General features: G+C 41.1%; 1 protein-coding gene across 1 annotated transcript in view; it reads left to right on the top strand.

Moving 5' to 3' along the window:
• The window catches only part of PPA1 (inorganic pyrophosphatase 1), a 38,055-nt gene extending 37,386 nt beyond the window's left edge, over nt 1-669 (top strand). The window contains exon 11 of the mRNA XM_055425550.2: nt 322-669. Coding sequence (XP_055281525.2) covers nt 322-353 — 32 coding nt within the window. The 3' untranslated portion in view covers nt 354-669. The remainder of the gene's footprint in view (nt 1-321) is intronic.
• Nucleotides 670-14,191: the final 13,522 nt, after the last annotated feature.

Genomic DNA, 14,191 nt, shown 5'->3' with positions numbered 1-14,191 from the left:
AGGTTTAGTTGCCCAGTTGTGTCCGACTCTGCAACCCCATGGACTGTAGCCCACCAGGCTCCTCTGTCCATGGGATTTCCCAAGCAAGAATACTGGAGTGGGTTGCCATTTCCTTCTCTAGAAGAATAAGGAAGCCCAAAACAAAACACTGATAAATTACCTGTTTTGGTATTTTAGTGAAGCTATGCATGTATGTAGATTTGTTTTAATGTAATCCATAGCAGGATTATTAAAGCAAGTATATTATTCACTGTTATATGTTGGGTGTAATTTTGATTCTTAACAGGGATTCTAATTTGTTTTTCTTTTTCCTGACTACAGTGGATAAGTGGTTCCATCACCAGAAAAACTAAGGAAATTTCTCTGGAATACAAGCTGATAAATTGCTGCATCCTACTTGTCGGAAAGTGTTAGATGTGAAAGTAGTAGCTTTTTCAAGCTTTAAGTTTATAGAACTAATCAGTCAGATTTTGCTGTCACCAATCTAATATATTCATATGTTATCCATCTAAGAGCATTTGTCATGTCAACTAAGGTAACTTTTAGTTCCTGCTTAAATATCAAGGCGGTGGTAGTTTGGAAGTCATCTGTGACTGAGTATGCAAGATAAGTATATATTGGATGTATATGTTTGCCATGGGTTAGGGAATAAAAATTATTTTGTTTCAACTTGGTTTATGATATTTTTATTTTAATCTGAAACCTAACACTACCGAGCAGGCTTGGGTGCTGTTTGGTATTTGCTTTCTATGACTGATCTTATAATTCAGTTTTATTAGACTAAAAACTGACTTTTTTAGGCACCTGAAAATGAAATCCCTTATATTTACAGTAGTTCTTGATACTCTGCTCTTACCTAGTCTCATTGTGAGCCATCAGTCAGAATAGTTCTATGATTAAATTTGTGAACTTCGGAGCTCTGCAGACCTGAGTTTTTAATCCTATATCATCTACTTACTTAGCTCTATAATCTCAGGTCAGGTACCAAACACCCAACTCCAGCTCCCTCGTTTGTAAAAGAGATGCAATTTGTGTAAAGGCATTATTAAGCATTCAGATTGTTTTAATTGAAATTTCTTTGAGATCATAAATTCACATGCGGTTGTTAAGAAGTAATACAGAGACTTTCTCAATACCTTTCCCCCCAAAGGTAAGAGTTTGTAAAACTACAGTATAATCATACAACCAGGATATGGCCCTGATAGTCATCCTGTCTTCCTCAGACTTCCCAGTTTCACTTGTACTCATCTGTATGATGTGTTTTTCTGTATAATAACCTGTGTAGGCTCCTGTATCCTACAAGATACCCAACACTTCTAATATCACAAAGACCCCTGGTTTTATCTTTTTATAACCACGCCCACCTCTCGTTACATGTATCTATAGTTCATTCTTTTTATTCATTCCTTCTTACTGCTGAGTAGTATGTTATGTATGCCAGAGGCTGTTCACCTTGGAGACCTGCAAATATGGGTGTGGCCTAGCATGAGATTTACACCCTCTCCCCTGGATGTATGTACTGTTTTATGGTATGTATAAACTGTTTCTCCTGTGAAGGACATCTAAGCTCATTCCAGTTTCTGACTATTAAAAATAAAGCTGCAAGGACTTATCTGGTAGTCCAGTGTCTAAGACTGTACACTCCCAGTGCAGGGGGCCCAGGTTTGTTCACTGGTACGGAACTAGATCCCACATGCTGAAGCTCAGGAGTGCGCATGCCACAATCAAGATCCCACGTGCCACAACTAAGACCCAGTACAGCGAAATAAGTAAACATAAAAAATAAAGCTGCTGTAAATATTCGTGTACACATTTTTGTGTCAATATAACTTTTCACTGTAATTGCTAAGTCATCTCATAGATGCATAGATTTTGTTTTATAAAATGCTGCCAAACTGTTTTCTTGAGTGGCTATACTATTCTACACTTCCTGTAGCAATTCAGTTTCTACGAGTGATTCAGTTTCTCTGCGTTCTTGCCAGAGTTTTTTTATCACTTTTTTATTTCAGCCGTTCTGTTAGGTGTGTAGTGATATCTTGTGATTTTCATTTGCATTTCTCTAATTGCTAGTTATGTACTGTTTCCTGTGTTTATTTGCCATCTTCTTTGGTTAAATATTTGTTCCTACCTTTTACGCATTTTCTGATTAGATTTTTTTTTTTCCACCATTAACTGTTGAAAGTCCTTTGTCAGATATGTAGTTGCAAACATTTTCTCCCATTCTGTGACTTTTCATTCTCTTTACATGGGCTTTTACAGAACAGATTTTTTAATTTGATAAAGTCTACTGTATCAAATTTCCTTTTTATGAATTATGCTCTTGGTATCAAGTTTAAGAATTCTTTCCCTGGATCCCAAAGAGTGTCTCCAAATGTTTTATAGCTTTACACTTAAGTCTATGATCCCTTTTGAGTTTATTTTTGTATAAGGTATGAGGTTTAAGGCAAGGCTCTTTAATTCTTGCTACAGATGTTCAACCGCTCCAGCACCATTTGTTGAAAGGTTATTCTTCCCTCAGTGTACGGTTTTGTGCTTCTGTCAAATATCAGTTGAGTGTATATGTGTGGGTCGATTTCTGGGTGCTCAGTCTGTTGTACTGATCTAGAGTCTAACCTGTCAGAACCATACTCCTTTGGTTACTCTAGCTATATGGTGTCTTACTACCAGATAGAGTACTTCCGGAATTCCACTTTATTCTTTAGTCCAAGGTGTGTGCCGTTTCAAATAAATTTTAAAATACATTTGGACTATGTCTATTGTCTATGCCTAGGGAAAAAACCTTACTGGGATTTTGATAGGCATTGCATTAAACCTACACATCAGTTTTAGCCATGTGTTTAGACTCCTAATATGTTCATGTCAGTGATTTCTAATTTGCTTCCATTATGCTCCGAAAACACAGTTCATTCAGTTCTCTTTAATTTGCTGAGGTGGTTTTATGGCCCAGGATGTGGTCTGTCTTGGGGAATGTTCCATAGTTGCTTTAAAAAAAAAAATGTGGACTTTGGTGTTGATTGGAATATTCTATTTAACTATATCCTGTTGATTGGTAGTATTTTTCAGATCTTCTGTATCCTTGCTGGTTTGTTCCTCTTTGTCTGTAGTAATTTTCTTTGCTCCATAATCTACTTTATCAGACACTGATATAGTCACTCCTTGTTTTTGTTTGCATGTTATTTCTTTTCTATTTTACTTTCCACCCATATATGTTCAATTTGAAGTGAGTTTCTTGTAAGTAACATATAGTTGAGTTGCATTTTTATCCAATCTTTGTCTTTTAATTGATATATTTAGGCCATTTAGATTTAAGCTAATTACTGCTATCTTAATGCTTTATCCTGTTTGGGATTTGGTCTGGAAGTTTGTGTCTTTTATCAAATTTGGGGGTTTTCCCACTATATTTCTTCAAATACTCTTTCAGCCCAAGCCACACTCGCCTCTCTTCCTGAGACTCTGATAATATGAACATTGGATCTTTTGTTATTGTCCCACAGGCCTGTAGGCCCTTGTTGTTCTCCCAGTCTATTTTTCTTTCTCTTTCAGGTCAGTCCTATTATTCCATCCTCAAGTTCACTGAATCTGTCTTTTGTCTTCTCCAATCTAATAGTGAACCTAGCCAGCAAGTTTTTCTTTTGTTATAGTATTTTTCAGTTCTGTGATGTCCATTTGGTTCTTTTTTATAACTTCTATTTCATTGCAGGGAGTTTTTTATTTTTTAACTTATTTCAAGAGAATTTCTAATTGCCAATCTAGTCGCAGCTTTAAGATGACTGCTTTAAAATCTTTGTCATGATTCATCTCCGTATTGGCATCCATTGACTGTTTTCTCATTCAACTTGTGATTTTCCTGGTTGTTGGTATGATGTGTAACTGTTAATAATATCCTAGGCATTTTGTCTATTATGTTAGGAGATGCTAGGACCCATTTAAATCTTTTGTTTTTAGTAAGCATCACCCTATTTAGAGTTAGCACATGGGTCTTGGCCTACTTTTGTGGACTGTGGTTTCAAAGGCAGTTTAATGTTTAGCAGCTTTGCAGTGTTATTTTGGTCAGCTTGGTTTATCTGCAGCCAGTAGGATTTCTGTTGGTTCCTGCTGGTGCTGCCTAAGGAGGCTGAGTATCTATTGATGAAGGAGGAGAGTCTTAGGCTACAGGGATAAAGAAGCTTCCTGAACTGGTATACCTGTTATGACTGGATTTCTCCCTCTGGCTCAGTCCACCCACCTACCTTGGTAACTCTTGGTGGAAAAGGGGAGTAGTCTCAGGCCTTGTGGGGAAGGAGAGTGCCTCCCTGGTTGTCTATTTCCACCTGGGTTACCAGTGACCCCCTTGCCATGTGGTGTCATGCCCACCAGGGGGACCCCCATTCTCTATGGGTGGCGGCGGGTATGTAAGCCTATCTGGGCCGCCTTCTGTTGCTAGGCTGGGGTTTGAGACGGACTCTCCTCCTGCTGGGTGGTAGGACTGTATGTGCCCTGTCACTGCTGTTCTCTGGTCCTGGGGTCCCAAACCAGCAAGCCTTCTTAGCACCTTTCAGAGTTCTTTGGTTGTGTCTCGCTATCTCCAGGGTTGTTAGCTTTGCTTAGCAGGAGAAGCAGAGAAAAACAGATCTATGTCTTCTTGTCTGGACCAGAATCAGAAACATCAGCATTCAGACTTTAGTAGTATTTCTCTTATTCTTTTATAAGTTTTGTTTCTAAATGCTGCTTCAGTCATGTGGTTTCTGAAGTGATTTGTTAAGATAAAAATTGTTTCCTAATGAAAGACTATACAAAGTAGGGGACTTCACAAGTATTGGTCCAATAAATAGGAAATCACCCACCCCAATTTTATGGGAAGGAAGGGATGCAAGGGACAGAACACTAGTCGGAAGAAATGTCAGCAATAGTTCTGTTATGAGCGCCTCTGTAGAAAGCTTTCACTCCTCTGTTCAAGTAAGGAAATGTAAAATACTCTTGCACTTGCTTACTGGGGCAGCAATAACCAAGCACCACAAACTGGACGGGCTAAATGACAGAAATGTTTTGTCTCACTGTCCTGGAAGCTGGAAGTCTGAGATCCAGGTATCAGCAGGCCTATGCTCCCTGGGAAGGAGTTATTCCAGGCCTCTCCCTGCTTTTGGGAGTTCCTGGCTTGTGGCAGCATAACCCTAATCTTCACAAGGCATTCTCCCTGTCTGCTTATTTCCAAATTTCCCCTTCTATAAGAACATCAGGGGACTTCACTGGTGGACTTGGCGCTTTTCATGCCATAGGCCCAGGTTCAATCCCTGCTTGGGGAAAGATCCTGTAAGCTGCATGGCACACCAAAAAAAAAAAATTAGTCATATTGGGTTAGGTGCTCACTCAACTCCAGTATGACCACATCTGAACTAATTACACCTATCATGATCCTGTTTCCAAACTAGATTACATTCTGAGGACTGGGTGTTAATTCAAAATATGCATTTTTGTGGGACAGAATAATCCGTAACAACTTCAGGCATCTGTAAAGTTCATCACTGGTGCTGGATAAGGGTTATCTGCATACTAAAGCCTCAAAGAAAGCCTAACCCTTGGGACAACAGTCATTCTACAAACATTTCTTTGTAGATTTGGTTTTATGCCAGGTACTGTTTCAGATCCTGTGGGGAAAGTGGAAATAAGCAGACTGGTGAGGTTACTCGCATCCTCTGGATAGGCCCCCTGTGTTTGGCAATAACCAAATCTCAGTGGCTTAAGAAAACAACAGTTCGTTCCGCACTCCTCACAAGGTCATCTCTGCCTCTGGGCCGCTGTCCTCCCTGTGACAGCTCGGCCTTGGCCCACCCTGTTAACGTTTGCTTTCTCCTGCTGCTCACCATCACACAGGAGAAGGCTGGAGCCTCACACTGCTGATTAAATACTCTGAAGTGATGCACATCATAGAAGTTCTTGGTCACTGGCTAATGCAGGCCTCATGGCCATGCCTAACCATGGAATAAAGTGTTACTATTTACATACAGTGGGAATGAAAATACTTTGAAACCTTATCGTATACACAGAAGAGTTTTTTTTTTTTTTTTTTAGAAAAAAAGAGACTCAGAGAACCTAAATAACTCACCCAAGGTCACTCAGATGGTATGGTATGTGATGACTTAATCCAGTTACCTGGCTTTGAGATCAGGGGTTTTCCCACTATTTTACACTGTTCATTGGTTTTCACTGTCATTATTATGTATACCTATGGCTGATCCATGCTGAAGTTTGACAGAAAACAATAAAATTCTATAAAGCAATTATCCTTCAATTAAAAAAATAAAAAATATGTGTACTTACTAATCCATAAACTGATTATTTCCTTAATCATTTCTCTTTTGTTAAACTGCATTGTTTAGCTCTTTGTTATCAGTATCTTTGTGAAGTCGCTCAGTTGTTTCCGACTGTTTGCGACCCCATGGACTGTAGCCTACCAGGCTTCTCCATCCATGGGATTTTCCAGGCAAGAATACTGGAGTGGGTTGCCTTTTCCTTCTCCAGGGGATCTTCCCGACCCAGGGATTGAACCCAGGACTCGCGCATTGCGGGCAGACACTTTACCCTCTGAGCCACCAGGCATAACTTCTTTTCCTTTGGGATTATTTTCTAAGGATAAATTTCCAGGGGTAGATTGTAAGATCGTGGAACACAGACATTTTTGTTCTCTTACTTTGTTTTTTGCAAGGCTTCTGCCAGTTTTCAACACAGCATATAGTTGCATTTTTCCCCCATGGACCTGGAAGTCAAAAGAAGCGACTATATTGCCGTGGCTAAATGATTTAGCTTATTTGAGCATTAGTATTCCCATCTCTAAAATGGTGATATCACCATCATCACAGGGTAGTAGGGAATAGGTGAAGGACTTAGCTCGGTGCCAGGGTCACAGTGGGTGCTTAGTAAAGGCTGGTTGTTCATAACTGTACTCTAGAGATGAGGGTGTGGAGAAAGGCGTATCCTCCTACACTACTAGTCGGAGTATTTTCAAACTGGTACAACCACTATCGAAGACAGTATGGAAGTTTCTATAAAAACTAAAAATAGAACTACCATATGACCCACCAATCCCAATCTTGGGCATAAATCTGGAGAAAACCATATTCAAAAAGCTAATATGCACTCGAATGTTCCCTGCAGCACTATTTACAATAGTCAAGACATGGAAGCAATCTGGACATCCTCTGACTGAGGAATGGGAAAAGAAGATGTAGTACTTCTTTTTCCACATACAGATATACAATGGAATATTCAGTTCAGTCGCTCAGTCATGTCAGACTCTGCGACCCCATGGACTGCAGGACACCAGGCTGTCCATCACCAACTCCCAGAGCTTACTCAAACTGATGTCCATAGAGTCAGTGATGCTATCCAACCATCGCATCCTCTGTCATCCCCTTCTGCCTTCAATCTTTCCCAGCATCAGGGTCTTTTCCAATGAGTCAGCTCTTCGCATCAGGTGGCCGAAGTATTGGAGCTTCAGCATCAGTCCTTCCAATGAATATTCAGGACTGATTTCCTTCAGGATGGACTGGTCGGATCTCCTTGCAGTTCAAGGGACTCTCAAGAGTCTTCTCCAATGCCACAGTTCAAAAGCATCAATTGTTTGGCACTCAGCTTTCTTTATAGTCAACTCTCACATCCATACAAGACTAATGGAAAAATCATAGCTTTGATGGACCTTTGTTGGCAAAGTAATGTCTCTGCTTTTTAATATGCTGTCTAGGTAGGTGAATAGCTTTTCTTCCAAGGAGCAAGTCTTAATTTCATGGCTGCAGACACCATCTGCAGTGATTTTGGAGCCTCCCAAAATAAAGTCTCTCACTGTCCCATTGTTTCCCCATCTATTTGCCATGAAGTGATGGGACTGGATGCCATGATCTTAGTTTTCTGAATGTTGAGTTTTAAGCCAACTTTTTCACTCTCTTCTTTCACTTTCATCAAGAGGCTCTTCAGTTCAGTTCCATTCAGTCGCTCAGTCGTGTCCGACTCTTTGCGACCCCATGAATCACAGCACGCCAGGCCTCCCTGTCCATCACCAACTCCCGGAGCTCACTCAAACTCATGTCCATCGAGTCAGTGATGCCATCCAGCCACCTCATTCTGTCGTCCCCTTCTCCTCCCGCCCCCAATTCCTTCCAGCACCAGAGTCTTTTCCAGTGAGTCAACTCGTCGCATGAAGTGGCCAAAGTATTGCAGTTTCAGCTTTAGCATCAGTCCTTCCAATGAACACCCAGGACTGATCTCCTTTAGAATGGACTGGTTGGATCTCCTTGCAGTCCAAGGGACTCTCAAGAGTCTTCTCCAGCACCACAGTTCAAAAGCATCAATTCTTCGGCGATCAGATTTCTTCACAGTCCAACTCTCACATCCAAACATGACCACTGGGAAAACCATAGCCTTGACTGCTGCTGCTGCTGCTGCTAAGTCACTTCAGACGTGTCCGACTCTGTGTGACACCATAGACAGAAGCCCACCAGGCTCCCCCATCCCTGGGATTCCCCAGGCAAGAACACTGGAGTGGGTTGCCATTTCCTTCTCCAATGTGTGAAAGTGAAAAGTGAAAGTGAAGTCACTCAGTCGTGTCTGACCCTTAGCGACCCCACGGACTGCAGTCTACCAGGCTCCTCCATCCATGGTATTTTCTAGGCGAGATTACTGGAGTGGCTTGCCATTGCCTTCTCCGTAGCCTTGACTAGACGGACCTTTGTTGGCAAAGTAATGTCTCTGCTTTTAATATACTATCTAGGTTGGTCATAACTTTCCTTCTAAGGAGTAAGCATCTTTTAATTTCATGGCTGCAATCAGCATCCACAATGATTTTGGAGCCCAAAAAAATAAAGTCTGACACTGTTTCCACTGTTTTTCCATCTATTTCCCATGAAGTGATGGGACCAGATGCCATGATATTTGTTTTCTGAATGTTGAGCTTTAAGCCAACCTTTTCACTCTCCTCTTTCACTTTCATCAAGAGGCTTTTGAGTTCCTCTTCACTTTCTGCCATAAGTGTGGTATCATCTGCATATCTGAGGTTACTGATATTTCTCCTGGCAATCTTGATTCCAGCTTGTGCTTCTTCCAGCCCAACGTTCCTCATGATGTACTCTGCATATAAGTTAAATAAGCAGGGTGACAATATACAACCTTGATGTACTCCTTTTCCTATTTGGAACCAGCCTGTTGTTCCACGTCCAGTTCTAACTGTTGCTTCCTGACCTGCATACAGGTTTCTCAAGAGGCAGGTCAGGTGGTCTGGTATTCCCATCTCTTTCAGAATTTTCCACAGTTTATTCTTACTCAACCATAAAAAAAGAAGGAAATAATGACAGCTGTAGCAACATAGATGGATCTAGAGATTATCATACTTGGTGAAGTAAATCAGACAAATATCATATGATATCACTTATATGTGGAATCTTAAAAAATGATACAAATGAATTCATTTTAAACAGAAGCAGACTTAGAAAACAAGCTTGTGGTTACCAAAGGGGAAAGGTGAAGAGGAGGGATAAATTAGGAGACTGGGATTATCATATACCCACTGTGTGTGTGCTTAGTCACTCAGTCGTATCTGACTCTGTGTGCCCCTTTGGACTGTAACCTGCTAGGCTCCTCAGTCCATGGGATTCTCCAGGCAAGAATACTGGAGTGGACTGCCATGCCTCCAGCAGGGGATCTTCCCAGCCCAGGGATTGAACCCACGTCTCTTGTGTCTCCTGCATTGCTGGTGGATTCTTTACCCACTTAGCCATTGGGGAAGCCCATATACCCACTACTGTATATAAAATTGATAAAACAGATTATTTATATATATAAAACAGATAATAAGAACCTACTGTATAGTACAGGGAACTCTCAATATTCTATAATAACCTATATGGGAAAATAATCTGAAAAAGAATGGATACATGTATAACCGAATCACTTTGCTGTACACCTGAAACACACAGCATTGTAAATCAACTGTACTCCAATATAAAATTAAAATTTTTTAAAAATATTGTACCCTCAGCAACACTGCGTGATCAATGCATTTTTTTTTTCAGGTACGGAGAATGAGATGGCTGGATGGCATCACCGACTCTGTGGACATGAGTTTGAGTGTACTCCGGGAGTTGGTGATGGACAGGGAGGCCTGGCGTGCTGTGATTCATGGGGTCGCGGAGAATCGGACACGACTGAGCGACTGAACTGAACTGAATCTGAAGCATTGGTCCAGTTATATAAAGGGCCCAAATGAGACCTCTGATTGGAAATTCAAAGTTCATTTTCACCATCCCTGAGCCCAGGCCTGCATATGCTGCACCTGTAATGGCAATTAAGTCCTATCTAATCAGTATATTTGCTACGCACAGGCTTATACTGAGCTTTTGCACAGAATGTTCTTTACATTGAGAACAGCTGCCCTCACTGCTTTTGGGCCAAAGGGAATTTGCCTTTACACTGACAAGTTGAAGGTGAAGGTGAAGTTGCTCGGTTGTGTCCGACTCTGCGACCCATGGACTGTAGCCCACCAGGCTCCCCAGTCCACGGAATTCTCCAGGCAAGAGTACCAGATTGGGTTGCCATTTCCTTCTCTATACACTGATAAGAAAGCTGTGCAAATTGCTTCATGATGGCAAGTATTTACTGAAGAGTTATTAAGTCGAGTCAAATGCCACAAAGTTTACTGGTCCCTCTGTCTCTGGGATCTTTCCTTTAGTTATTACAAAACCGTTAACAGAAAATATTCACCAGGAATAAGATTAAGCAATAAAAATCACAAGGGTATGTGGCAATCTGAATTTTTTTTAAAAAGCCTGAAAACAATTTGGCAATCTATCAAAATTTTAAATTCGTCTTTACACTTTTGAGTCACCAGTTCTGCTATAAGAATTCATGCTACTTGACTAAGAATAGCCAACCAGGCATACAGCCTATGGCAGTTTTGTTTATTGTAATGAAACCTGGAAAAAATATCCAGCAGTCCGGTTGAGGAATGGCTAAATATTCATGCCATGTAGAAATCAATGACATCACTGCATGTGGTGATATGGAAAAGATGTTCAAAAAAATCCGAGTGAAAGGAGAAAGTTGTACTCAACAGCTGCCAGCTATGGCCTGGGGGCCAAATCCAACCTGCTGGAGGTTTGGTAAAAACACTTTACTGGAACACAGGCACACCCGTTCATTTATGAATTGCTGTGACTGACTTCTAGCTACAATGGAGAGAGAATTTAATTGTTGGGATAGAGACCATATGACCTGCAAAGTCAAAAATACCTACTGCTTGACCCTTTACCAAAAACTTTTGCCAATTTTTGCTCTCTCCTACGATCCTCTTTGTGATTTTTTTTTTTACAAAGGAAGTATTGAGGGAGTGGTGAAAGATAAGTTAATGGATCTGCTTGTATGGGTACAGATGATTTCTGGGGACAAACAGACAAAAACTAACCACAGCCAACAACCGTTATCTCAGGGAGTAGGAATGAGTTCTGTACAGAAGTCAGGCCCAGGGAGTTTCCTTCTACTTTGTAAGCTTCTAGGCTCTTTGGAATGCAAAGAGGCAAAATGGTTGTCTTATAAACAGCTATATAAGGGGGAGACCTTATAAATAGCTATGAAAAAAAGAGAAGCAAAAGGCAAAGGAGAAAAGGAAAGATATACCCATCTGAATGCAAAGTTCCAAAGAATAGCAAGGAGAGATAAGAAAGCCTTCCTCAGTGATCAATCTAAAGAAATAGAGGAAAACAATAGAATGGGAAAGACTAGAGATCTCTTCAAGAAAATTAGATACCAAGGGAACTTGTCATGCAAAGATGGGCACAATAAAGGACAGATATGGTATGGACCTAACAGAAGCAAAAGTTATTAAGAAGAAGTGGCAAGAATACACAGAAGAACTATACAAAAAAGATCTTCACGACCCAGATAATCATGATGGTGTGATCACTCACCTAGAGCCAGACATCCTGGAATGCAAAGTCAAGTGGGCCTTAGGAAGCATCACTACAAACAAAGCTAGTGGATAGAATTCCAGTTGAGCTATTTCAAATCCTAAAAGATGATGCTGTTAATGTGATGCACTCAATATGCCAGCAAATTTGGAAAACTCAGCAGTGGCCACAGGACTGGAAAAGGTCCGTTTTCATTCCAATCCCAAAGAAAGGCAATGCCAAAGAATGCTCAAACTACTGCACAATTGTACTCATCTCACATGCTAGCAAAGTAATGCTCAAAATTCTCCATGCCAGGCTTCAACAGTACGTGAACTGTGACCTTCCAGATGTTCAAGCTGGACTTAGAAAAGGCAGAGGAACCGGAGATCAAATTGCCAATATCTGTTGGATTATCGAAAAAGCAAAGTGTTCCAGAAAAACATCTGTTCCTGCTTTATCGACTACACCAAAGCCTTTGACTGTGTGGATCACAACAAACTGTGGAAAATTCTGATGGGAATACCAGACCACCTGACCTGCCTCCTAAGAAATCTGTATGCAAGTCAAGAAGCAACAGTTAGAACCAGACATGGAACAACAGACTGGTTCCAAATTGGGAAAGGAGTATGTCAAAGTTGTATATTGTCACCCTGCTTATTTAACTTATATGCAGAGAACATCATGAGAAATACTGGACTGGATGAAGCACAAGCTGGAATCAACATTGCTGGGAGAAATATCAATAGCCTCAGATATGCAGATGATACCACCCTTATGGGAGAAAGCGAAGAAGAACTAAAGAGCCTCTTGATGAAAATGAAAGAGGAGAGTGAAAAAGTTGGCTTAAAGCTCAATATTCAGAAAACTAAGATCATGACATCTGGTCCCATTGCTTCATGGAAAACAGATGGGGAAACAATGGAAACAGTGAGAGACTTTATTTTCTTGGGCTCCAAAATCACTGCAGATGGTGACTGGAGCCATGAAATTAAAAGATGCTTGCTCCTTGGAAGAAAAGTTATGACCAACCTGGCAGCTTATTAAAAAGCAGAGCCATTACCTTGCCAACAAATGTCTGTGAAATCAAAGCTTTGGTTTTTCTAGTAGTCATGTATGGAGTGGTGGACCATAAATAAAGCTGATCGCCACAGAATTGATGTTTTTGAGCTGTGGTGCTGGAGAAGATTCTTGAGAGACCCTTGGACTGCAAGGAGATCCAACCAGTCCATTCTAAAGGAGATCAGTCCTGGGTGTTCATTGGAAGGACTGATGCTAAAGCTGAAACTCCAATACTTTGGCCACCTCATGCGAACAGCTGACTCATTGGAAAAGACCCTGAGGCTGGGAAAGATTGAAGGCAGGAGGAGAAGGGGACGACAGAGGATGAGATGGTTGGATGGCATCACTGACACAATGGACATGTGTTTAAGTAAACTCCAGGAGTTGGTGATGGACCGGGAAGCCTGGTGTGCTGCAGTCCATGGGGTGGCAAAGGGTCTGACACGACTGAGCGACTGAACTGAACTGAACCGATGCTCTTTGGTTTATTTTTCTAAAATCATGTATAAGATTTTTTTTAAAAGAAAATCAAATAAAGTAGGAGAAGGACACCAATGGACAGTGCTCAGCACAACTAGTGGCAGAGGCTTCTAGTTATATATATATATATATATTAATAATATACATATATGTATATATATATGAGGAGAGTGAAAAGATTGGCTTAAAGCTTAACATTCAGAAAACTAAGATTATGGCATCCGGTCCCATCATTTCATGGGAAATAGATGGGGAAACAGTGGAAACAGCGTTCAGTTCAGTTCAGTCGCTCAGTCATGTCTGACTCTTTGCAACCCCATGAATCACAGCACGCCAGGCCTCCCTGTCCATCACCAACTCCCAGAGTTCACTCAACCTCATGTCCATCGAGTCGGTGATGCCATCCAGCCATCTCATTCTCTGTCGTCCCCTTCTCCTCCCACCCCCAATCCTTCCCAACACCAGAGTCTTTTCCAGTGAGTCAACTCGTCGCATGAGGTGGCCAAAGTATTGGAGTTTCCGCTTTAGCATCAGTCCTTCCAATGAACACCCAGGATTGATCTCCTTTAGAATGGACTGGTTGGATTTCCTTGCAAACCAAGGGACTCTCCAACACCACAGTTCAAAAGCATCAATTCTTTGGTGCTCAGCTTTCTTCAGAGTCCAACTCTCACATCCATACATGACCACTGGAAAAACCATAGCCTTGACTAGACGGACCTTTGTTGGCAAAGTAATGTCTC

This window comes from Moschus berezovskii, chromosome 12, assembly GCF_049115385.1.
Source record: "Moschus berezovskii isolate FMDL1 chromosome 12, NW_MosBer_1.0, whole genome shotgun sequence".
Classification (NCBI taxonomy): Eukaryota; Metazoa; Chordata; class Mammalia; order Artiodactyla; family Moschidae; genus Moschus; species Moschus berezovskii.
The sequence above is the reverse complement of the archived record's forward strand: the minus strand, read 5'-3'. Positions and strand labels throughout refer to the sequence as shown.